Here is a 23,206-nt window from a genome sequence, read left to right as displayed (position 1 = left end):
CCTGGCACATACTTTAAAGTAGGGATAATATATGCACATGCACTCACACACACACGCATACACACACACACACACACATACACAGAGGCACTAACACAGTGCCTTCCTAGTGCCTAGGGATGCATAGGTTGCCAAGCAACAAGGTGGTGTCCTAGAAATAAAGTTGCCAGGCTGGATACGCGGAGTCGAATGCGGGTTCAACGCACTCACTATTGATCAAAGTTAATGGTTTCAGTGTACTCCAGCCAAGTTATTTTAGTGTCTATTACAATCGTTTCATATAGTGACCACAGAGTCGTGTTTCACATGTTGAGAACAGATTATGAATCGTTATCCAGCAGGAGTCACATGAGCTTCAAGTACAGTCAAAGTCAGGAGTGCTCACTCTGCTGTAAAATCTTGGGACCAAAATGCCCCCAGAAGTATACTGACAAGCAATTAAAAACAAACAAACAAACAAACAAACAAACAAAAATAAACGTCTGCTCAACTTGTGACTTGCAAAACAATAACGTGTTCCCATCTCTGACATGAAGGAAGGATGTGTAGCAGGATTGTTGTTGTAGACTTCAGGCTGCATTGGTTTTAGTACCTAATACTCCGCCAACTGAGGGGCAAATTCACAAACAATGGACTCGACCACTGATGAATTCGTTCAGTTTTCAGCGATGCACCCTGAATTGTGCATCACTTACAAAGCTATGTGCTTCAACGATATTTGGGCTAATGATATTACAGCAAAAAGACACCCAATAAATGAGTGCAGTTTGCAGGTCCTGACTGAAGGGGTGCAGAGGCATTCCTTTAAACTTCAGACAAGGAATTTAAATGTGACAGAGAGGGACTTTGACACTCCTTATAAATGTGCTACAGTAAATGCCAACTCTCTGAAGATGCTTATAATTATACTTTTACTGTTGCGGCTGTTAGTGCTGATCTTTGTGAATTTGACTGCTTTTGCAATGAGGCTCATTTGCATAGAACAGGGCAAACTTTTCATTAAATATATTTATATTACTTAATGTAAATATGTGCAAATAGCACAGGAACACCAGGATGCTATGTGCTTTGCAGCACAGTTAGTGATGCATTTCAACCTTTGTTGGGCTTTGAGAATCACACAGTATCTTTTTGTTTTATTTTTGTGGGTTTTAGCAGCTGCAACAACCATGTTATCCTTTTGTGAATTCAAGTGTAAATCATCTCAGCTCCAGACTACACTTGAGTGTGTTACACACTTAGTTCCCTTAAGAGATTTTGGAGAAACAGTGTTTTACTGTTTATCTATCATCAGCGGTTGGCAACACACGGGAGTCTATTAGGAAGAAGATGAGAGCGGATTAGGATCCCCTTTGTTAACAAAAACAATCATCCAGAGAGTCTGTGTTTATTCACAAAGAAAGTGCAGCATAAAAAAATAAAATAATTTCGCCCACCATGCTTGATAAAAAATTGAGGGGACACTTATTGCACTGGTTTGTAGTGTGTCAGGTAACCGTCTGGCCGGAGGTCACTGCTCTGCATTGTCTTGAGACACAGCAGCCCTCCAGCTGCAGTACACTGACACACTGATCAGGTCAACTGTGCTGTTATGGACAATATCAAGGCTGCACAATATGTTGAACCAGTCAGTTTTGCATACTTAACTGCATGTTTGCCTTTTCATTCTGTATTTGCTTTAAACTCTTTTTTTAAAAAAAATTGTTTTATTATGAACACTTTATAACTGAATATTTTATTTCTTGCAGAGATAGATGAAGATCGTCTCCCAAACCAGTTGTACAAGGTAATGTAATTCATGCTTTATGAGGGTCATTTTTATCTGAATAAGGTTACAGAAATAGAATTATGTGATTTCTGTTTTTTTAAATCAGCTCCATCTGTATAAATACAATGCCCTCCTTCTAGGAGCTCTCTGCCCATCTGATATAAAACATTGATGTTTTACAGGCAGCCTTGTTGAACTCCCCTCGACAAAGGCGAAAAGGACAAAAGGGGACACCTACAATGAAAGGTAGACTTGGTCTTGTAGTTATGTGTGATTTTGACATTTCATGTGTTAGGTCACATTGCTAGTTGCCATGAAACAACTATAAAATCATTATTTTCAATCTTTCCTGCTGTTGTACAGGCCTGTTACTTCTGACTCACCACTTCCATTACATCTCCGATTTGTTCAGTTACTCTTTTAACTGAATCATAATTCATTCTAATTATCAGGTGGATTGGAATGAATATATTAAAAACTCCACCTGCCTTGGATGTCTTGTGATACTTGGATTTTGTCCAATGACAGTATACCACAATTACCACCTTCAGTTTTCAGCGAGAACTGACTGTCCCTTCTCTTACATCATCATAATCAAAACGTGCTTCAATGCTCGTACATATGGGTCTGAAATATTGTTTCAAGGCAAACCTGTTAAAATGCCAACCTGTCTTTTAACGGGACAAAGCTATTAGTATGTCGAATAGAGTCAAGGATGTCAGAAAACTTGAACTTACTTGGTGAAGTATCTAAGCTAATGACGGAAGTTTGCTCTACCATGAGTGTCTTATTTCAGCCTCGGAGCCAATCAGTGCTCCACTTGCCTCAGCAAGGACTCATTATCCTTTATTTTTCTACCAGAATTTCTCCCAATTTCCATTTTCTGGGCATAAAAGAGGGTCTGTGTGAGATTAGGCCATTTGGGGTCCTGCACCACCTAAAGAAACTCTCAATGATTAACATAAAAACGCCCCCACAGAGTGGGAGAAGTGTTCCAGCACCTGATTATTTCTGTCGGCTGTTTTTGTAAAGGCAATGCAAATATTATTTCAAGTGTCAATTTCCAGTTAAACACAAATACAGGATGTAATGATTCACACAATACAACAGAGAATAAGGTCCAACAGAGAAACAAGGCAACAATAATGAGAAGATAAGTGAAATTTAGTGCTCAAGGATGTTTATTCTTCAATTAGTTTCACAGCTAAACGGCTCAGAGTGTGATGAGTCACTTCTTAGAGAAAACCCTGGCAATAATCAGCATGCTTTAGTTTCCCAGTACAAGGAGATTAAGAGTAATAAGGTCGTGGATAAAGGAGGTTGAAGAAGGCGATTAAACAAATCACCTCCCAACTCAAATGTATCTTTACCTGCCCCCTCACTCCAAACACTGTTGGATGTTAATTAAAACTTCCTACTTGATTAAAAATGCTTAACCTACAATATTCTTTTGAAGTGCTAGATCTCTTTTTCAGTCTCCACCTTCATTTCTCTTTCCTGTGTACTGTTCAGACACCTCAGTCTTTTCTCCCATTGGTTCCCTTCATCTCACTCCACTTTCTGTTCTTGCGTGTCCTCCTTCTTCCAACATTTCCCCAATGATTCTGTGCTTTCTACTTACCTCTCTCATCCTCTCCTAATCTTAACTTTTTTCTCCTAACCAACTTTTCTTTCTCCCGAGTCTCTCTTACCTCTCTTATCTCCACCTCCCTCCTCCCAGAGCTGCAGTTCATGGTAGAGCACCACCTGTACAGGCAGCAGCAGGGAGCCGGGGACGAGTGCTCCTCAGAGAGCTGCCTGTCAGACCGTCCCAGCCCCGACTCTGTTCCCACTGGGGAGGAGCTCCCACACGACGATGAGGCCACTGCAGAGGCCTTTGAGAAACTGCGCTGCCAAATGGAGGGTATGTTTGGAGACTGTGAAGATTTTATTTGCAGCATTGCAGCTGTCTATTGAGAACACAAACCTCCTTTGACAGCTAAAACTGACACAAATAGGAGTACTTCAACATTGTACAATAAGACACTTACTGTAAATGTATGAAATTTTACAGCAAGAAGTTTCCATGTTTATGTGCTTTTCCTCCACACAATCTAAACTGACCATAAGTAGGAAGTATGCGTACAAAACTAAACAAAGGACAATATTCTACTTTTGACCCTTTAAAATGTGGATAGACATCAGTTTTCCTTTGCTGAGTTCAGATGTGTTTCACAAGAATTTGAACCTCTGAAACCTTGCTTTGTTTAATTTGAAAACACAACTTGGCTAACTGCAAAAAAATAGTAAAAGGTGACATGAAAAAGACCTGAAAAATAGCTGGGTGAATTATTAGATATCAAAAACAAGTGAAAAATGAAAAATCTATCTATCTATTCATCTATCCATCTATCTATCCGTCTATCTGTCTGTCTATCTATCTGTCTGTGGTCAATTTTGGTATGTTTTTTTACTTTACTTCTTTTGTTTATTGTCCGTTTTTTCTCTAGTAAATTAGAAAGTAGGAAAAAATAAGTAAGTACAAATAAATCAAAATTAGACTCACTGTTAGCATAGTGCATGAAATAATGTACTTTTCACTTGTGCAATTCAGTCAGTGTCAGCTCGCAGAATGAATAAAGAACATGAATGAATGTATGAAGAGGGCCAAAGGGGAGTCTGCATATCGAGGGCAAGAAAATGAGTAGAAAAAGAATGAAAGGACGAGCAAAAGAGGGACACACAAGGATGTGAGAGTGAAGGGAGGACAGACAGACAGAAAAGGAGGTCACAGCTGTGACATCTGAAAAATGTGGTTGCTTGAGTTGAGAGGGAGAAGATGCTGAGGAATTATATTAAAGGAGGGATGAAGCCGAATACAGTTTTTTAACATGAGGGAAGGGTGTAGAATTGGGGGGAAAAGGGGAGCAGTAAAGTAAAGCAGAAAATGAGGAAGTAAGCAATAAAATGTCTGGAAGGGATATATGTAAATGATGGTAGGGTTATGGAGAAAGAGGAGAATTAAAAGAAGTGAAACAAAGGGATGGGGGGGGTAGGAAATGGAGAGGAATACATAAAGAAATATTCATGCATTTTTGGAAATATGTCTTTTGCTTTCTTGGCTTAAGTTAGATGATGAGACTGATACAGCTCTCATGTTTGTACGCTAAACACTGAGTATAGATGGAGCCAACTGCCAGTAAGCAGATCACATTAAGATGGTCAAATATAAGCATTAGCTTATATTTGACCGTCAGCTGCTCTTGTGTGCTTTGGTGTTATTAAACAGTTTTCAAAAAAAAACTTTTGGTTTGTTTTGGGAGACAAAACCTGATGTGTTTTTATTTTTGTTTTTTGTGGTGGGCTACGTAGGTGTGCTGAGCGCTGTTTGCTCCCCATCCTGTTGAAAATGCCTGTGGTGCATGCATAAGCACATACATGTGTCTGTGCATAACGCTGTAGTACACAATTTTTAAAAACATGCTTTAGCCTTCCAGTTAACTGTAATATGAGATCCAGATGGTCACCTTTGTTTCACACAGACCAGTCAACATTATGTCACCCACCAGCAGTTGTGTTTATTGGTCTGGTGCGGCGCATTGCATTCTGTTAGTTGTAGGTTTTTTACCTCTTGAGCAAAAGCGTCCTTTTTCTTAGTTTTCTCTGGTCATGTAGCACCATCTTTCTACTGCATAGACAGCTTTAAGCGAGGACCCTCTTTATATCTGTGAAATACTTTTTTAAGGTTTAGGGGTTTGAAAATATGGTGACACCACTCTCTGATTTCAGTCTTTATGTTAAGATAAGCTAACCAGCTGCTGGCTGTAGCTCCATTTTTATCTTAAAAACATCAGAATGGTAACGACCTTCTCATCCAACTTTCTGCTAGAAAGTGAATAATTGAATTATTCTTTAATGAAAACACTGAGATGGTTCAGAGTGCCACCTTGGCAGATACCGTCTCCTTTCTGTGCCAAATACCTTAACATCTGATGAGATAAAACAGACTCAGCTTTTCTTCTCAGGCCATATAATTTACTTTAATGGAAGGTGAGTAGATGGTCACAGAGAACAGCACATACTAGACACACATTCAGTCATTGCCCAGCACTAATGCATCACGAGAGCTGCTTTTCTGAAGTGCCAAAATAGATTTTTTGTTCATGTTATCTATTTTCATTTTAATTCACAGACACACATCTTTTTTGTGGCGTAAAAGCTAAAAAAAAACCCACACACATTATAATGAGATGAGCAGGGTTTTTCATGGATGGCTCCAATGTTATTGAGGGGCTACTAATTAAGTTGTCAGTGCTGATGAAAGGAGCAAAGGGGAAGCTGGGAAAAACAAATCGATGACCATTAACACCAGCCCAGCCGAGCGGTGGTTTCACTCAAAGATCAGCTTTTTGAATTTGCTCAGTGTGGCTAAAAACATGTTTCCGTAAATGTCAGGTGACATTGATTGATGTAGTGTAGTTCTGAATATTTTATGCACACAGCTGGATGAGTGAAGGTGCATTGTTTCTTTTCTGCTTGTTTATATCTCTATTCACCTTCATGTTGTCCTCTATATGCCCCCTGCAGAGTTCTCCAGGGAGAGTCTAGAAGCAGCTGGTGGACTCGAGTGCCCCCTCTCCAAGGAGAAGGCTGATTGTTCCGGTGTTGCCAACGTAGCAGATCCCTCATCGCAACAGAACAACGAACAAGCAGGTAAAAACAGCCACGTTTACACAGGAATCCTTTCCCTCAGGGGTCTCTTCATCATCCGTTCACGGGGCAGGGTTTATTTAGAGATGTTAAACAGTGCAACAGGCTTGGCTTGGTGTCATGTAATCATGGCTCGTCAACAAACATCTGTGAAGTGGCTTTGATCCACACTTCAGAGCACTGCTGCGGCTGAAGTACCCTGGGAAGCAGCTCATACGGAAGTGGAAAAATTTGCGGGGCTGATGGTGCTGAGCTGATACGGAGGCTGTTCTGTCGTCGCTGTAGACTGTGTTTGTTTATTTATTTCTCTCATTGATCTTTGTGGACCTATTAATCAAGAAAATGTAGTAAGTTGCAGCAAATTGTTGGCTTACTCTGCTAAAAGCAATTAAAGTGTGTAAATATAAAACACAGGTGTAATGTATCCGTCATTAGGAATTATGGAGGTGTTACAGTGTGTTCAAACAGATCATAAAGCTGATTTTAGAGGCAGCAAGATCAGATACAAAGTCTATGGAAAGACGAGATAAGCCGCACAAATTTAGGAAAGGCGATAAAAATGTTTCAAGATAATGTATAAGGGAAGAAGATCTACCCTGTAACACTGCAGGGTTAGTCCAACTAACCTTCACACTCAGGGCATGAGTAGGGATGGGTACCGAAACCCGGTATTAGAGATACCCCCTAAAAAGAACAGATAAGAGTGCAGTTGAAGTACCTGATCAATAAGCAGTATCACTAGGAGTAGTAGTACTGTTAAAATCTTAACGATACCCATCCCTAGTCCATGGGCGAGAGGTGCTCACACCAGCCCGCAAAGAGCTATAGGTGTACAGCTGCGGAGCTGTAACTTAGGCATTAGTCTTTAATCCTTTTAATTTCATTCTTTTAGTTTAGTAGACTACAGCTGTTGTCTTAGTGTGTCAGATAAATCCTAATGAACATTTAGGTAATATAAGCATCAGACTGGACATTGCATTGACAGATACCATGTACTAAAGGACCCAGGTCGGGATCAGGGACAAAAGATCATCAACATATACCGCCTTTTGAATGTTTCTATCTGATTTATTTTTAGATTTTTTCTTTTTTGCTCAAATTCTCAGTAACTATGCTCTAAGGCATTGCTGCAAGCCCATATCTGTCTTTTGGCATATCCAGATTGTATCTGGGTTGAAAGTCTGGGCAACAAACAAACACATGAAATGCGATTTTTGCAAATCAGATTCAAATCACATCTGAAGGGGTTTGAAATGCGATTCCAATGGGATTTCTAAAGATGCGTTTCAGTTTGGATATGCTGGACGATGAAATCGGATTTCGAAATGTCTTTTGCATCACTCACAACATACAACACATCACAACAACATCAAATCCAGGGTGACGCGAACGCTGAACAGAACCCACTCTGCTTCTAGCAGAGCGTTAAGGAGGATAACACAGTGACAGTGCGAGTGTTTGGGGGGGGAATGATATACCTAAATTTACATGCTTCTGTGCGGGAAAGCCGCATCTCCAGTGTAGCTACTTATACCTCATTCCCACCGCAGTTAGCATGTGAATGCGGGTTTTTTAAACACAGGTAATCCTGCTAAATGGCTGTATTCCCACTGCTACTGAAATTACCGCTGGAGAGCGAGTCGGCATTTCCGTCAGCCGGCGAGGGTGTATGCAGACAGCGGCAGGAGGTCTTCGAAATTTTTTTTGTGGTTTCTTCTGGTTATATATCTTTTACTTATTCTGTCTCTCTTTCAAACCCAGTGTAGATGTATTTGGATTTGTGTTTTAGTGCTGCTTAGGAGGAGATCGACACTAATTAGTGATTAGTCATTGCATCTCACCGGTTAAAGAGCTTAAGGAGCGTTGTGAATCCTGATCGTATGCATTCCCATTGCATAAAAAAGCCAGATGTCAGCGGGTGTTAGCGGGTTTTTTGTGCAGTGGGAATGAGGCTTTAGCTACTGATGCCTACGTCATTGCCATAGACTGTATATAAAGATGGACAACATGTCAGCTCCCCCAAAGTAAAGCTTTTCAATCTCGATCGCCCTCTGTTGTCTGTCTGCAGTATAGGCCATAAAGCCTGCCCCTCCATGTTAGTGAATGGACATGGGCCAAACTAAAAACTCAAAGTACACACCAACTACATTTTTCCCCAAAGATGGTTTCTGTCACTGAAGGTAGTTCTCATCACCCTGTGGTTGTTCAAGTGATCATTTTTATGATAAGTTCAGTTTTAATGAGTTATTCAGTTCTACAAAAAAACGGGATTTTACACCATGATTGACAACTGTGACGGCAGCTCTATCTGCTTGCGTTCAATGGGGCTGCTCATGATTGGTCGGACGGGTGTTTTGGCTGGAACTACCCCACCACAGATATCACTGCTGCACAGACTCTGGCTTCAAATGACGTCACCAGCGCAAGATGGCAGCAGCTGTATCTGGGATATTTGAGCTTCACTTAAGCATAATGGGGATGAGTCGGGGAGTGTCGTCCATCTTTATATACAGTTTATTGTTGTTACCGTAGCAACCCATGTAGAAAGTTTGGTGATGTCTGGACACACAAATCTGATCACTTGCAAATAACAGTGTAAACAGTCCTAAAAATCTGACTTGACAAACACATCTGATTCGCCTACAGTGAACATAGCCTAAGTTGTCCAAATTAGATGAAAAGCAGGACAGACAACAGGTGTCTCTAATGCCCACAACATAATTTATTTAGATAACTTTGTGTTCCTTGGTCTTGGCAGTAGTTTGAGCTTGCTACTGTTGTTAGCGGGCGTACTAACTTGCTTACAACTTAACTTTCCATAGAGCAAACAAACACCCTGTTTATTACGTCTCCCACACCTTTGCTCCTGCACTAGGAACACTCTAGTTTTGGAATAAAGGTTAAAAAGACTTTCCTGGGGCACCTGGAGGCTCAGTAGATAGAGCAGGCGCCTCATGTGTAGAGGTTATGTCCTCACCGCAGTGGCCGCGGGTTCGATTCCAGTCTCGGCCCTTTACTGCATGTCACCCCCTCTCTCTCTCCCCCTTTCACACTTGTGCTGTCCTATCAATTAAAAGCAAAAACACCCAAAAAATATCAGAAAAAAAAGACATTCCCCTCTTAAAATGCCATGTATCATTCTTATTGGAGCCCCATGCACACCCCTTTGGCAAGTTAGGAGATCCAGTGCTTGACAAGCATGCAGTGCCTGCTTACAGTTGCTAAGCTATGATTTGACGATCACTGTTTTGCTTTGGGGTTTAAAGAACGCTGAATTATTAATATGTACTCCCACCATATTTGATCAAAAGTCACAACAGTAGGTTTACCATGTTATCTCATATTTTATATATATATATATATATACAAATTATATATAAAACAACCAAAAAGATAAAGTGAGACTAAAATACAGAACTTCTACTTTCTCCTTTAAAGGCTAATGGACAGAATGTATGTAATGTTTCTAAGTAGTTAAAGAGCAAAAAACTGAGTGTAATTTCTCTCCATTTGGAGAAACAGCCATGCTTTTGCTGGAATAGTAAAAAGTGATCCTGAATATTTATTTATTGTTTATCTGCAGGAGTCCATTAAAATCCCCCGAGTCTGCCTCTTCTTTTTCTTTTATTGTCCCTCAGACTTTCATGTCTCTGTCTATATTTTGCAGACACAAAAGCAGCAGCATTCAGCCCGAGTCAGCCTGCAGAGGAGAAAACAAAGAAATGCAGCCTGGAGACAGAGAAATAGAGCGGTTGTCTTCTGTACAACACAAAGCTGCTCAATCTGCTCAGCCAGCCCAGCACAATGACAGAGGATTGTGTCTGCAGATCCACTTTTTAGATACATCAGGGCATCTATGTTCCTCTACAGTCAGGCCTTAGTTACCACCTTGAGAACAAGAACAAAGCTTTCTACACTTATTTTGTGTCAAAAATCCTGTGCAAATTATTTAATTATGATTATATTGGTTTTCTATAGCTTCTCCAGCACTAAACTAAAACTTAAACTAGCTAACTGTATCTAGCGAATGGGAAAGAGTCTTTTCCTGTTTCAGTCACGCAATCATTATCATAATCTACCACCACTCACATGCATAATGCCCCCTTTATTGTTCAAAGGTAATAAATATTCTCCATGCAACCATTTTCATCATTAAACATGTGCCATGACTCCTGCAATCATCGTTCCATCTCAGAGCAATAAAAATGTATTTGTACCTCATAAATAACTGGGACCCAAACTGCCACTTCTAAAATCAAATGCCATTATTTTAGTGAGTTTGATGCTGAATCCGAAATGATTGGGTAGCACATCTGGGTTGATTGACAGTTTTAAATGAAAAAATATATTGATTTTTGTTAACACTGGATTGGACATTTACAAAAACTTTCATAAAGTATAACTGAAATAAAATCGCATGATATTTTTCTACAATAGCATATAAAGCTGCAATGGCTAGTCATTGACAGAAAATTTCTTTCCAACTATTCGGGTTATCCATTAATCCATTAAGTCGTCTTTTTAAAGAATAAATGTCATGATTCTCTGATTTCAGCTTCTCTACCATGAGGGTTTTCTGGTTTCCTTCGTCTTCTAATATTAGAGACAGAATATTTCGTTTTTTTTAACTTTTGGTCGGACAAAACATTTGAAGACATCATATTCAAACTCTTTTTACTATTTTGTGACATTTTATTGATAAAGTGGTTTAATTTATTTGGAGAATCATTGGCAGTTTAGTTAATGAAAAAAAATTGTGGGGGGGGGGGGGTATAAAACCAAAATTTGACTTTTTTTTTTCTTTCCAAAAACACTTTGTAGCTTTCTTGCTAATGTCTCCTTGTTATCTAAGGCTACATCTACACTGACATGTTTTTATTTTAAAACGCAAACTTTTCCCACATTTATGTCTAGCACTCAACCTTCTCCGGCATTTTAGAACCCCTAAAATTTTAAATCTTAAAAAAATGGTGCTGACTGCTTTAAAAATTTGAAAACTCTGGGGTTGTGTTTTAGTCTGGACAGGTGGAAACGGGGACTTGTGAAAATTATGAAGCAGACCCCCATATTCACTTCCATGTTGGATCTTTTCAGTCATGACTATCAGTCAGTCAAGTCAAAACATTATAGATAGGCCTATCTTCCATACCTCTTTCATTTTTATTCCTTTTGTATGGGTACTCCTTTCCTTAACTTCCTCCTGCGATTGATAATGCTCCCATAATGCTGCGGTATTTGCTTTTCATCAACTCCCAATCTGTTATCTTGAATGCCTTATACTTTGCTTTCTGTTTACATCAACACATATACTTCTAGTGTGTGAATTGTCATGTGACATCCATTTTCAAGTGTGGATGAAGATTATTTTTGAAAAGGCGCTTAAACACTTGTGATTGCGGTGATCATTGCTGTTTAAAACAAAGTTTTAAAATGAAAACATATTTGTGTGGACGTGGTCCAACTTACATTCATGACTACATGTCCCACAACATTAGCTTGTTGAATGAGCCACCAAACAAACACTCACTGGGAGATAGTGCTCTAACTTACTATCGTACTTCAAGTTTGCAGTCAGATAACTAATTTACGGAGCCCCTTAAGATAGCGTTCCCTATCTTACCCTTAATTAGCAGCTCAGTTGCAGCACGTTAAACAGCTTGTAAACATACCTGTTAAATGTCTGCTCAGACTCTCTTCTGTCTTAAATACACTAACAACACCCTGCCTGCCCAATGTTAATTTGTCAACTTTGTCTCTCCAGAGGTCACCTGTAAGCTGTCAATCAAACACAGACACACCCCCAGCTGCTGAGGTGAAAAATATTTATATTTTACTTTTTATTTTTATTTATTTTAAGACATTTTTGATTATTTACTTAATTATGCAACTCTTCACAATTCACCTAAAACAAAACCTGTTGACATTATTGGACTTCAAAGTAGCTAGTTATTACTGCTAATTTTCCAGTTAACAACAATGGTATCATGTCTGGTTTCAACATACATTAATAACCAGACTTTCACCAGCTTAACTGTGTGGATGTAAATCTCGGGAAGAAGGGATGTTAATAAGAGTCTTGTCTGCAGATGCATTTACATATTTTGATTTAACAAGGACAAAGCCAACCCCAGTGCACCCTCATATTTGACACTTGAATGCTTTATGGGAATCTAAATCCTGGTCATAAAACTCTTTCCTGCATGACATTGAATCAACAGTGATTTTTCTTTACTCTGCTTCATTTTGTACGAGAACTAATTAAAACAGCAAATCAAATATTTTAAATAACGGGCACAAATTGTAATTACAGACATTCCCTTTCACTCAAGTTTTGTATGAAACAAGAACATTATAAAGTCATTACCACACTCTTAAAATGTAATTTCATCTGTTAATTGTATCACTGAAGTGGCATTATTATGTAGATTATGTGACAATCCTTCCATAACCTTCACATTATACTCAACATGCCTGAACGAAAACTGAAACAGAAAACTAAAACCACCCTAGTATTGATCCCAACAGTGACCACTATGTCCACAATGAACAAGAAATACGGTAAAAAACATTCCTGTGCAAGCTTTTGATTTTCCTCTGCAGTGTATTTATGAACCATGTAATGTTTGTTCTGTTTTTGAATGGTAATAATGTACTACATGGAATTAATCTGGGGAGTTTTGTTCCAATTTTACTTGAATTGATTGATGATTACATGCGTAATCTAAATTTGTTTGATACAATAAAATGTTTAAATTGGTGATTGGCTGTTTTACTTTTGCAGTCTATCAACTTTGTAACCAATAAAATTAAAGGGGATAGTGCAGATTTTTTAAAGTGGGGCTCTATGAGGTATTTCTCCATTGACAATGTATCATCTGCAGTAGATGTCAGCTGACACGCCTCCAGGAGAAGCAGGCTGGAGTCACATGACATGGAGTGACATGGACGCTAAGCAATTTACTGCTGTGGATGGGGTTCGCAACAAAATGTATTTAAGCCTCCTAAAACAATCAATATCACTTTAGTTGTGCACTATATTTTGAGATAATTTTATGGCTTTATCTTTCAGTAAGACAGCGATTTCCAATGGGGAAATGAAGACCTTATATTGCTCTCTTCAAGGTCGACTCCAGTAAGAAAAAAAAATTACATCCCCAAACACAGGAGACACTGGCCTTGATCAGTTTGTTTGCTATTGTGTGACTTTGGCATTTAAAGTGGATAGCTCAGATTCACCAAAATAGAGCATAGATGTGGAACTGAAGCCATTATCAACTTACAGGGTAAATGTCTGTCTGACAGAAAGGTAAAACAGTAAAAGTACTCTTAATATAGCGTGCACTTAAACAGATATTGATTGTTTTTGGTGGGACTTTTTTAGGTGGCTAAAACTTATTTGATTGCGGACCCTATCCTGAGGAGTAAATTGTTGTGGCATCTGTGTCAGACTCCAGCCTGCTTCTCCAAACGGGGTTTGTGCTGACCTCCATCTGCTGTAGGCAATAGACTGACTATGGATAAGTACCTCATACAACCCCACCTCAACTAATCTGAACCATCTCTTTAAAAGCATGTTTGAGAGTCTTGAATGTCCAGAGCACATCAACCAGTATCTGCACTATTTTTGACATTAAAATGTCAAAAATAGGAATGGTAGGGCAATGATTTCCAACTGGCCCATCCATGGGGTCCAGATTTCCCATTAGTCATGAGTTCAAAGTACAAACATTAAACACAAAATTGGATTACAATGCAAAGAAATAGCAGCTCTTCAAAAAGTTTTGTGCCAGAAATTCACTTTTACTTCACGATAAAGTGTTTTTTTATGATATGAAATTATGCATGACCCCCTTTTGGACTGTAACCCACCAGTTGGGAACCACTGTTTCAGGGGAATACCTGATGTAAAAAGTTAAGCTTACTGGGTCTGACATCACTGCATCACTGGTCACGTGTTCAGAGGGGTTGACTTTGACTCTACCCTATAAATAGGCACTCTGCCAATAAATAATTCAATGTACTCAGAGCCAGGAGCATTAAAGCATTCATTTTTCATACACAGCACTGGTTTCACAAATATATTTTATATAGCTGCAGCAAGTAAAGCTACATGACACTTCCAGTAGCCTTTTTAAGATGGCCTGTTGTGGGACACTTCTATTGCAAGTTTGCTGCAGGATTTCTTCAGAGTAAAAGACCAAGTTGCTGCTTTTATTAATTTTCTGTAGCAGGGTAAAGGGCACTCTGATGTTAACTTTAAAATTAGCTTGAGGCGAGGATCCACACCTTTAGAAAAATAGGCTATTATGCAGTAAATTTATTCTTATTTAGCTTTAGTGGTACTCTGCAAATTTCTCATACATAATATGCACATCATATGTGTAAAGTGACAAGATGGGTGTTTTTCACGGTTTTGCATTATATATCTATATGTGTGTTTGCTGAGGGTTGGTTTATAAATCTATGTGCACTGCATGCTCACTTTCATTTGTCTCTTGAAATGAAGTCAGTTGAAGATGTGAACTCCTGAATTGACCACTGTTAAAAAAAGAAAATGTGTTTGAAGCTGAACCTTCTGGCTAGCTTTAGAGCAACTTGTCTCACTTTGTTCTACAGCTCCTCCAGCTGGCAGAGCAGAGAACTTAAATTTTACCCAGCATGAGACAAAGTAGCACTTGAATTAAACGTTTTTTTGTTTTCATGCTCAATTCTGAGGGTCTAACGAAAAAACACTTTCAGAGTTGATTGTATTATGTGAAGCATGTTGACAAGGTTTTTATGCATGTGGATCTTGACTCATATGAAGGACAAAAAAGTCATGATGTCTGCTACATTTATTGTAAAAAATGAATCCCTTGCAGATCTCTGAACTATATGGTAAAGTGGTACTAATATACCATACACCACAAAAAGTCATTAAAAAACATAGAATTGAATGTCCACATAAGTCTTAAAAAAGTCATTTAAAAAAAATCACAGTTTAGCATATCTAAAAGAAATCGAACCAGAGAATGTCAAGAAAGAAATCAGTAAGTCTTAGTATTGAATGCAAAGTCATATAAATAAGTCATATAAATATAAATAATCTTAAAAAAGTCATAGTCTAGTAAGTCGTTCAAAAACATCACAAAACGTCATAGTGAATTATTTCAGTAAACAAATCATAAAAATGTCACTGTATTTATCATTCAAAAAAATCGTCAAGAATCTCGCCAAAAAAAATCATAGCTTAGTATGGTGTGAACAATTTTGCCAAAACGTCATAGTCGTTTTTGCAGCATTCTATTCTATGATGTGTCTCAGCATGCCATTTAATGTGGTTTTCAGCTGTTTTTTGGACATTGCAAAATTTTGCCTTTTTTGCCATACTATAGCCTTGCTTTTTTGGTCATTTTTTCGACATGCTATATTATTGTGTTTTTTGCTATTTTTACACTTTTTAATGCTATGGCATGTCTTAGCACGCTGTTTTATGCTGTTTCAAGGTGTTTTTGGGACATGTCATTTTTTGACATTTTGCCATACTATAGCCTTACTTTTTTTGTTGTTTTTTCGACATGCTATATTATTGTGTTTTGGGCTGTTTTTGCATGTGTTAATGCTATGTTGTGTCACAGCACATTATTTTATGCTGTTTTAAGGCGTTTTTGGTTGTTTTTGGGAAATGTCATTTTTTGACATTTTGCCATACTATAGCCTTACTTTTTTGATCATTTTTTCGACATGCTATATTATTGTGTATTTTGCTATTTCTACACGTTTTAATGCAATGGCATGTCTTAGCACGCTATTTTATACTGTTTTAAGGTGTTTTCAGCTGTTTTGGGGACATGTCAAATTTTGACAATTTTGCCTTACTATAGCCTTGCCATTTTGGTCATTTTTTCGACATGCTATATTATTGTGTTTTTTGCTATTTTTACACGTTTTAATGCTATGGTGTGTCTCAGTACATTATATTGTGCTGTTTTAAGGTGTTTTTGTTTGTTTTTGGGACATGTCAAATTTTGACATTTTTGCCATACTATAGCCTTGCCTGTTTGGTTATTTTTTCGACATGCTATATTATTGTGTTTTGGGCCGTTTTTGCACGTTTTAATGCTATGGCATGTCTTAGAACGCAATTTTATGCTGTTTTAAGGTGTTTTCAGCTGTTTTTGGGACATGTGATTTTTTGACATTTTTGCCATACTATAGCCTTGCTTTTTTTTGTCATTTTTTTCAACCTTCGATTTTATGGGTTTTTGGGCTGTTTTTGAATGTCTTTTCAACACTGCATGGTATCAGTACGTTATATTATGCTGTTTTAAGGTGTTTTTGTTTGTTTTTGGGACATGTCAAATTTTGACATTTTTGCCATACTATAGCCTTGCCGTTTTTGTCATTTTTTTCGACATGCTATATTATTGTGTTTTTTGCTATTTTTTACACGTTTTAATGCTATGGCATGTCTTTGCACGCTATTTTATGCTGTTTTTAAGGTGTTTTCAGCTGTTTTTGGGACATGTCAAATTTTTTGACATTTTTGCCATACTATAGCCTTGCTTTTTTTGTCATTTTTTTGACATGCTATATTATTGTGTTTTTTGCTATTTCTTACACGTTTTAATGCTATGGTGTGTCTCAGTACGTTATATTATGCTGTTTTAAGGTGTTTTTGGCTGTTTTTGGGACATGTCAAATTTTGACATTTTTGCCATACTATAGCCTTGCTTTTTGGAGGGATTTTTTCGACATGACATGCAATATTATTGTGGAGTTTTTGCTATTTTTGGAACAAATGCTAATGTTTTATTGGAACGCTACTACTACTGTTTTCAGCTGTTTTTGGGAAATCACATTTGTGGAGGGGAGGGTGGGATGAGGGGGGTGTTCCTAATTGACATTTTTGCCAAAATACAATAAAACAGGGCCTTTTCTGTTTTCATTTTTTTTGGACATGCTAAAACTCTATACAATAGACCTGACTCTCTTATCTAAAAAAGAACGTTTTTAATGCTATGGTGTGTCTACAGAGGTGGCACCAAATTTAAAATCTTGTTTCGTAGATAAGGAGTTTTTTGTTGTTTGGGACCCATGTCAAATTTTGACATTTTTCCATACTATAGCCTTGCCAGTTTTTGGTAACTTTTTCAACACAACAACTTTTTGCTCCATTAGGCAGAGAGAGCGATCACTTACAGGCAAGGTCCAAAGTCCTGGGTGTCTTTGGCCAGTCCGAATGTATGCCACACTTTAAGGTGTGCAGGTCAGTCAGGTTGGGAGACAGAGTGGAAATTTTGACCAGGAGGGAAAAACACACACAAACACAACTGCACAATGCATCCCCCAGCCTGCATTTTTTGGGTCATTTTTTCGACATGCCATATTATTGTATTTTTGGCTGTTTTTGCAACATTTATAATGCTATGGTCTCAGTGTGGCATTTGATGCGGTTTTAAGGTGTTTTCAGCTGTTTTTGGGAATGTCAATATTTTGACAATTTTTGCCATACTATAGCCTTGCTTTTTGCGTCATTTTTTCGACATGCTATATTATTGTGTTTTTTGCTGTTTTTTGAACACGTTTTAATGCTATGGTGTGTCTCGCACGCACTATTTTATGCTGTTTTAAGGTTTTTTCAGTTGTTTTTGGGACATGTCAAATTTTGACATTTTTGCCATACTATAGCCTTGCTTTTTTGGTCGTTTTTTTCGACATGCTATATTATTGTGTTTTTCGCCTTTTTCTACACGTTTTAATGCTATGGTGTGTCTCAGTACGTTATTTTATGCTGTTTTAAGTGTTTTTGCTGTTTTTGGGACATGTCATTTTTTGACATTTTGCCATACTATAGCCTTGCCGTTTTTGTCATTTTTTCGACATGCTATATTATTGTGTTTTTTGCGATTTTTGCACGTTTTAATGCTATGGTGTGTCTCAGCACGTTATTTTATGCTGTTTTAAGGTGTTTTCAGCTGTTTTTGGGACATGTCAAATTTTGACATTTTTGCCATACTATAGCCTTGCTTTTTTCATTTTTTTTTGGACATGCTATATTATTGTGGTTTTTTTCATTTTGTACACGTTTTAATGCTATGGTGTGTCTCAGCACGTTATTTTATGCTGTTTTAAGGTGTTTTTGCTGTTTTTGGGACATGTCAAATTTTGACATTTTTGCCATACTATAGCCTTGCTTTTTTGGTCATTTTTTCGACATGCTATATTATTGTGTTTTTTGCTATTTTTACACGTTTTAATGCTATGGCATGTCTTAGCACGCTATTTTATGCTGTTTTAAGGTGTTTTCAGCTGTTTTTTGGGACATGTCAAATTTTGACATTTTTGCCATACTATAGCCTTGCTTTTTGGTCATTTTTTCGACATGCTATATTATTGTGTTTTTTGCTATTTTTGCACGTTTTAATGCTATGGTGTGTCTCAGCACGTTATTTTATTCTATTTTAAGGTGTTTTTGCTTGTTTTTGGGACATGTCAAATTTTGACATTTTTGCCATACTATAGCCTTGCTTTTTTGGTCATTTTTTCGACATGCTATATTATTGGTTTTTTTGCTATTTCTTACACGTTTTAATGCTATGGTTGTCTCAGTACGTTATTTTATGCTGTTTTAAGGTGTTTTTGCTGTTTTTGGGACGTGTCAAATTTTGACAATTTTTGCCATACTATAGCCTTGCCGTTTTTTGTCATTTTTTCGACATGCTATATTATTGTGTTTTTTGCTATTTTTTACACGTTTTAATGCTATGGTGTGTCTCAGTACGTTATTTTATGCTGTTTTAAGGTGTTTTTGTTTGTTTTTGGGACATGTCAAATTTTGACATTTTTGCCATACTATAGCCTTGCTTTTTTGGTCATTTTTTTGACATGCTATATTATTGTGTTTTTGGCTATTTTGCACACGTTTTAATGCTATGGTGTGTCTCAGCACGTTATTTATGCTTTGTTTTAAGGTGTTTCAGCTGTTTTTGGGACATGTCAAATTTTGACATTTTTGCCATACTATAGCCTTGCTTTTTAGGTTGTTTTTTTTTGGACATGCTATATTGTGGTGTTTTTCACGTTTTGTCCAACGTTTTAATGCTGTGGTGTGTCTCGGCACATTATTTTATGCTATTTTAAGGTGTTTTTGATTGTTTTTGGGACATGTCAAATTTTGACATTTTTGCCATACTATAGCCTTGCTTTTTTGGTCATTTTTTCGACATGCTATATTATTGTGTTTTTTTTGCTATTTCTACACATTTTTAATGCTATGGCATGTCTTAGCACGCTATATTTGTGTTGTTTTAAGGTGTTTTCAGCTTTTTTGGGGACATGTCAAATTTTGACAATTTTGCCATACTATAGCCTTGCTTTTTCGTTCATTTTTTCCGACATGCTATATTATTGTGTTTTTTGGCCATTTTTGCATGTTTTAATGCTATGGTGTGTCTCAGCACGTTATTTTATGCTATTTTAAGGTGTTTTTGATTGTTTTTGGGACATGTCAAATTTTGACATTTTTGCCATACTATAGCCTTGCCTTTTTGGTCATTTTTTCGACATGCTATATTATTGTGTTTTTTGCTATTTCTACACGTTTTAATGCTATGGTGTCTTAGCATGCTATTTTATGCTGTTTTAAGGTGTTTTTGGTTGTTTTTGGGAAATGTCATTTTTTGACATTTTTGCCATACTATAGCCTTGCTTTTTTGTTCATTTTTTCGACATGCTGTATTATTATGTTTTTGGTCATTTTTGCACATTTTTAATGCTATGGCGTTTCTTAGCACGTTATTTTATGCTGTTTTAAGGTGTTTTTGGTCTGTTGTTTTTGGGAAATGTCATTTTTTGACATTTTTGCCATACTATAGCCTTGCTTTTTTGTTCATTTTTTCGACATGCTATATTATTGTGTTTTTTTTGCTATTTTTTACACGTTTTAATGCTATGGCGTGTCTCAGAACGTTATTTTATGCTGTTTTAAAGGTGTTTTCAGCTGTTTTTGGGACATGTCAAATTTTGACATTTTTGCCATACTATAGCCTTGCTTTTTTGGTTGCATTTTTTCGACATGCTATATTATTGTGTTTTTGGCTATTTTGCATTTTTTAATGCTATGGGTGTGTCTCAGCACGTTATTTATGCTGTTTTAAGGGTGTTTTCAGCTGTTTTTGGGACATGTCAAATTTTGACATTTTTGCCATACTATAGCCTTGCTTTTTACGTTGTTTTTTTCGACATGCTATATTATTGTGTTTTTTGGCCATTTTTGCACGTTTTAATGCTATGGTGTGTCTCTCAGCACGTTATTTTATGCTATTTTAAGGTGTTTTTGATTGTTTTTGGGACATGTCAAATTTTGACATTTTTGCCATACTATAGCCTTGCTTTTTTGGTCATTTTTTCGACATGCTATATTATTGTGTTTTTTGCTATTTCTACACATTTTAATGCTATGACATGTCTTAGCACGCTATTTTATGCTGTTTTAAGGTGTTTTCAGCTTTTTTTGGGACATGTCAAATTTTGACAATTTTGCCATACTATAGCCTTGCTTTTTTTGTTTTTTTTCGACATGCTATATTATTGTGTTTTTTGGCCATTTTTGCACGTTTTTGCTATGGTGTGTCTCAGCACGTTATTTTATGCTATTTTAAGGTGTTTTTGATTGTTTTTGGGACATGTCAAATTTTGACATTTTTGCCATACTATAGCCTTGCTTTTTTGGTCATTTTTTTCGACATGCTATATTATTGGTTTTTTGCTATTTCTACACATTTTAATGCTATGGCATGTCTTAGCACGCTATTTTATGCTGTTTTAAGGTGTTTTCAGCTTTTTTTGGGACATGTCAAATTTTGACAATTTTGCCATACTATAGCCTTGCTTTTTTTTGTTTTTTTCGACATGCTGAATTATTGTGTTTTTGGCCATTTTTGCATGTTTTAATGCTATGGTGTGTCTCAGCACGTTATTTTATGCTATTTTAAGGTGTTTTTGATTGTTTTTGGGACATGTCAAATTTTGACATTTTTGCCATACTATAGCCTTGCTTTTTTGGTCATTTTTTCGACATGCTATATTATTGGGTTTTTTGCTATTTCTTACACGTTTTAATGCTATGGTTGTCTCAGTACGTTATTTTATGCTGTTTTAAGGTGTTTTTGTTTGTTTTTGGACATGTCAAATTTTTACAATTTTGCCATACTATAGCCTTGCCGTTTTTCATTTTTTCGACATGCTATATTATTGTGTTTTTTTGCTATTTTTACACGTTTTAATGCTATGGTGTGTCTCAGTACGTTATTTATGCTGTTTTAAGGTGTTTTTGTTGTTTTTGGGACATGTCAAATTTTTGACATTTTTTTTAGCCATACTATAGCCTTGCTTTTTTGGTTGTTTTTTTGGACATGCTATATTATTGGTGTTTTTTGCACGTTTTGTACACACGTTTTAATGCTATGGTGTGTCTCAGCACGTATTTTATGCTATTTTAAGGTGTTTTTGATGTTTTTGGGACATGTCAAATTTTGACATTTTTGCCATACTATAGCCTTGCTTTTTTGGTCATTTTTTCGACATGCTATATTATTGTGTTTTTTGCTATTTCTACACATTTTAATGCTATGGCATGTCTTAGCACGCTATTTTATGTTGTTTTAAGGTGTTTTTCAGCTTTTTTGGGACATGTCAAATTTTGACAATTTTGCCATACTATAGCCTTGCTTTTTTGTTCATTTTTTCGACATGCTATATTATTGTGTTTTTGGCTATTTTGCATTTTTTAATGCTATGGTGTGTCTCAGCACGTTATTTATGCTGTTTTAAGGTGTTTTCAGCTGTTTTTTGGGACATGTCAAATTTTGACATTTTTGCCATACTATAGCCTTGCTTTTTAGGTTGTTTTTTTTTTGGACATGCTATATTATGTGTTTTTTGCACGTTTTGTCCACGTTTTAATGCTATGGTGTGTCTCAGCACGTTATTTTATGCTATTTTAAGGTGTTTTTGATGTTTTTGGGACATGTCAAATTTTGACATTTTTGCCATACTATAGCCTTGCCTTTTTGTTCATTTTTTCGACATGCTATATTATTGTGTTTTTTGCCATTTTTGCACGTTTTAATGCTATGGCGTTTCTCAGCACGTTATTTTATGCTGTTTTAACGTGTTTTTCAGCTGTTTTTGGGACATGTCATATTTTGACATTTTTGCCATACTATAGCCTTGCTGTTTGGTTATTTTTTCGACTTGCTATATTATTGTGTTTTTTGGCCATTTTTTGCATGTTTTAATGCTATGGTGTGTCTCCAGTATTTTATTTCATACTGTTTTAAGGTGTTTTTGGTTGTTTTTGGGAAATGTCATTTTTTGACATTTTGCCATACTATAGCCTTGCTTTTTTGGTCATTTTTTCGACATGCTATATTATTGTGTTTTTTGCTATTTCTACACGTTTTAATGCTACGGCATGTCTTAGCATGCTATTTTCTGCTGTTTTAAGGTGTTTTTGGTTGTTTTTGGGAAATTACATTTTTTTGACATTTTGCCATACTATAGCCTTGCTTTTTTGGTCATTTTTTCGACATGCTATATTATTGTGTTTTTTGCTATTTTTTCTACACGTTTTAATGCTACAACATGTCTTAGCACGCTATTTTATGCTGTTTTAAGGTGTTTTTGGTTGTTTTTGGGAAATTACATTTTTTTTGACATTTTGCCATACTATAGCCTTGCTTTTTTGGTCATTTTTTCGACATGCTA

The 23,206-nt window shown here is 36.8% G+C and overlaps 1 protein-coding gene across 3 annotated transcripts in view; it reads left to right on the top strand.

Annotated features, from left to right (window-relative positions):
• The window catches only part of LOC121952994 (protein phosphatase 1 regulatory subunit 1A-like), a 42,511-nt gene extending 31,419 nt beyond the window's left edge, over nucleotides 1-11,092 (top strand). For all 3 annotated transcript variants that reach the window (XM_042499900.1, XM_042499916.1, XM_042499908.1), the window contains 5 exons: nucleotides 1,749-1,786; nucleotides 1,951-2,014; nucleotides 3,489-3,671; nucleotides 6,335-6,460; nucleotides 10,125-11,092. In XM_042499900.1, coding sequence (XP_042355834.1) covers nucleotides 1,749-1,786; nucleotides 1,951-2,014; nucleotides 3,489-3,671; nucleotides 6,335-6,460; nucleotides 10,125-10,204 — 491 coding nt within the window. In that variant the 3' untranslated portion in view covers nucleotides 10,205-11,092. The remainder of the gene's footprint in view (nucleotides 1-1,748; nucleotides 1,787-1,950; nucleotides 2,015-3,488; nucleotides 3,672-6,334; nucleotides 6,461-10,124) is intronic.
• Nucleotides 11,093-23,206: the final 12,114 nt, after the last annotated feature.

This window comes from Plectropomus leopardus, chromosome 2 (assembly GCF_008729295.1).
Source record: "Plectropomus leopardus isolate mb chromosome 2, YSFRI_Pleo_2.0, whole genome shotgun sequence".
Classification (NCBI taxonomy): domain Eukaryota; kingdom Metazoa; phylum Chordata; class Actinopteri; order Perciformes; family Serranidae; genus Plectropomus; species Plectropomus leopardus.
Note: the sequence above shows the minus strand (reverse complement) of the source record. Positions and strands in the feature narration are given on the sequence as shown.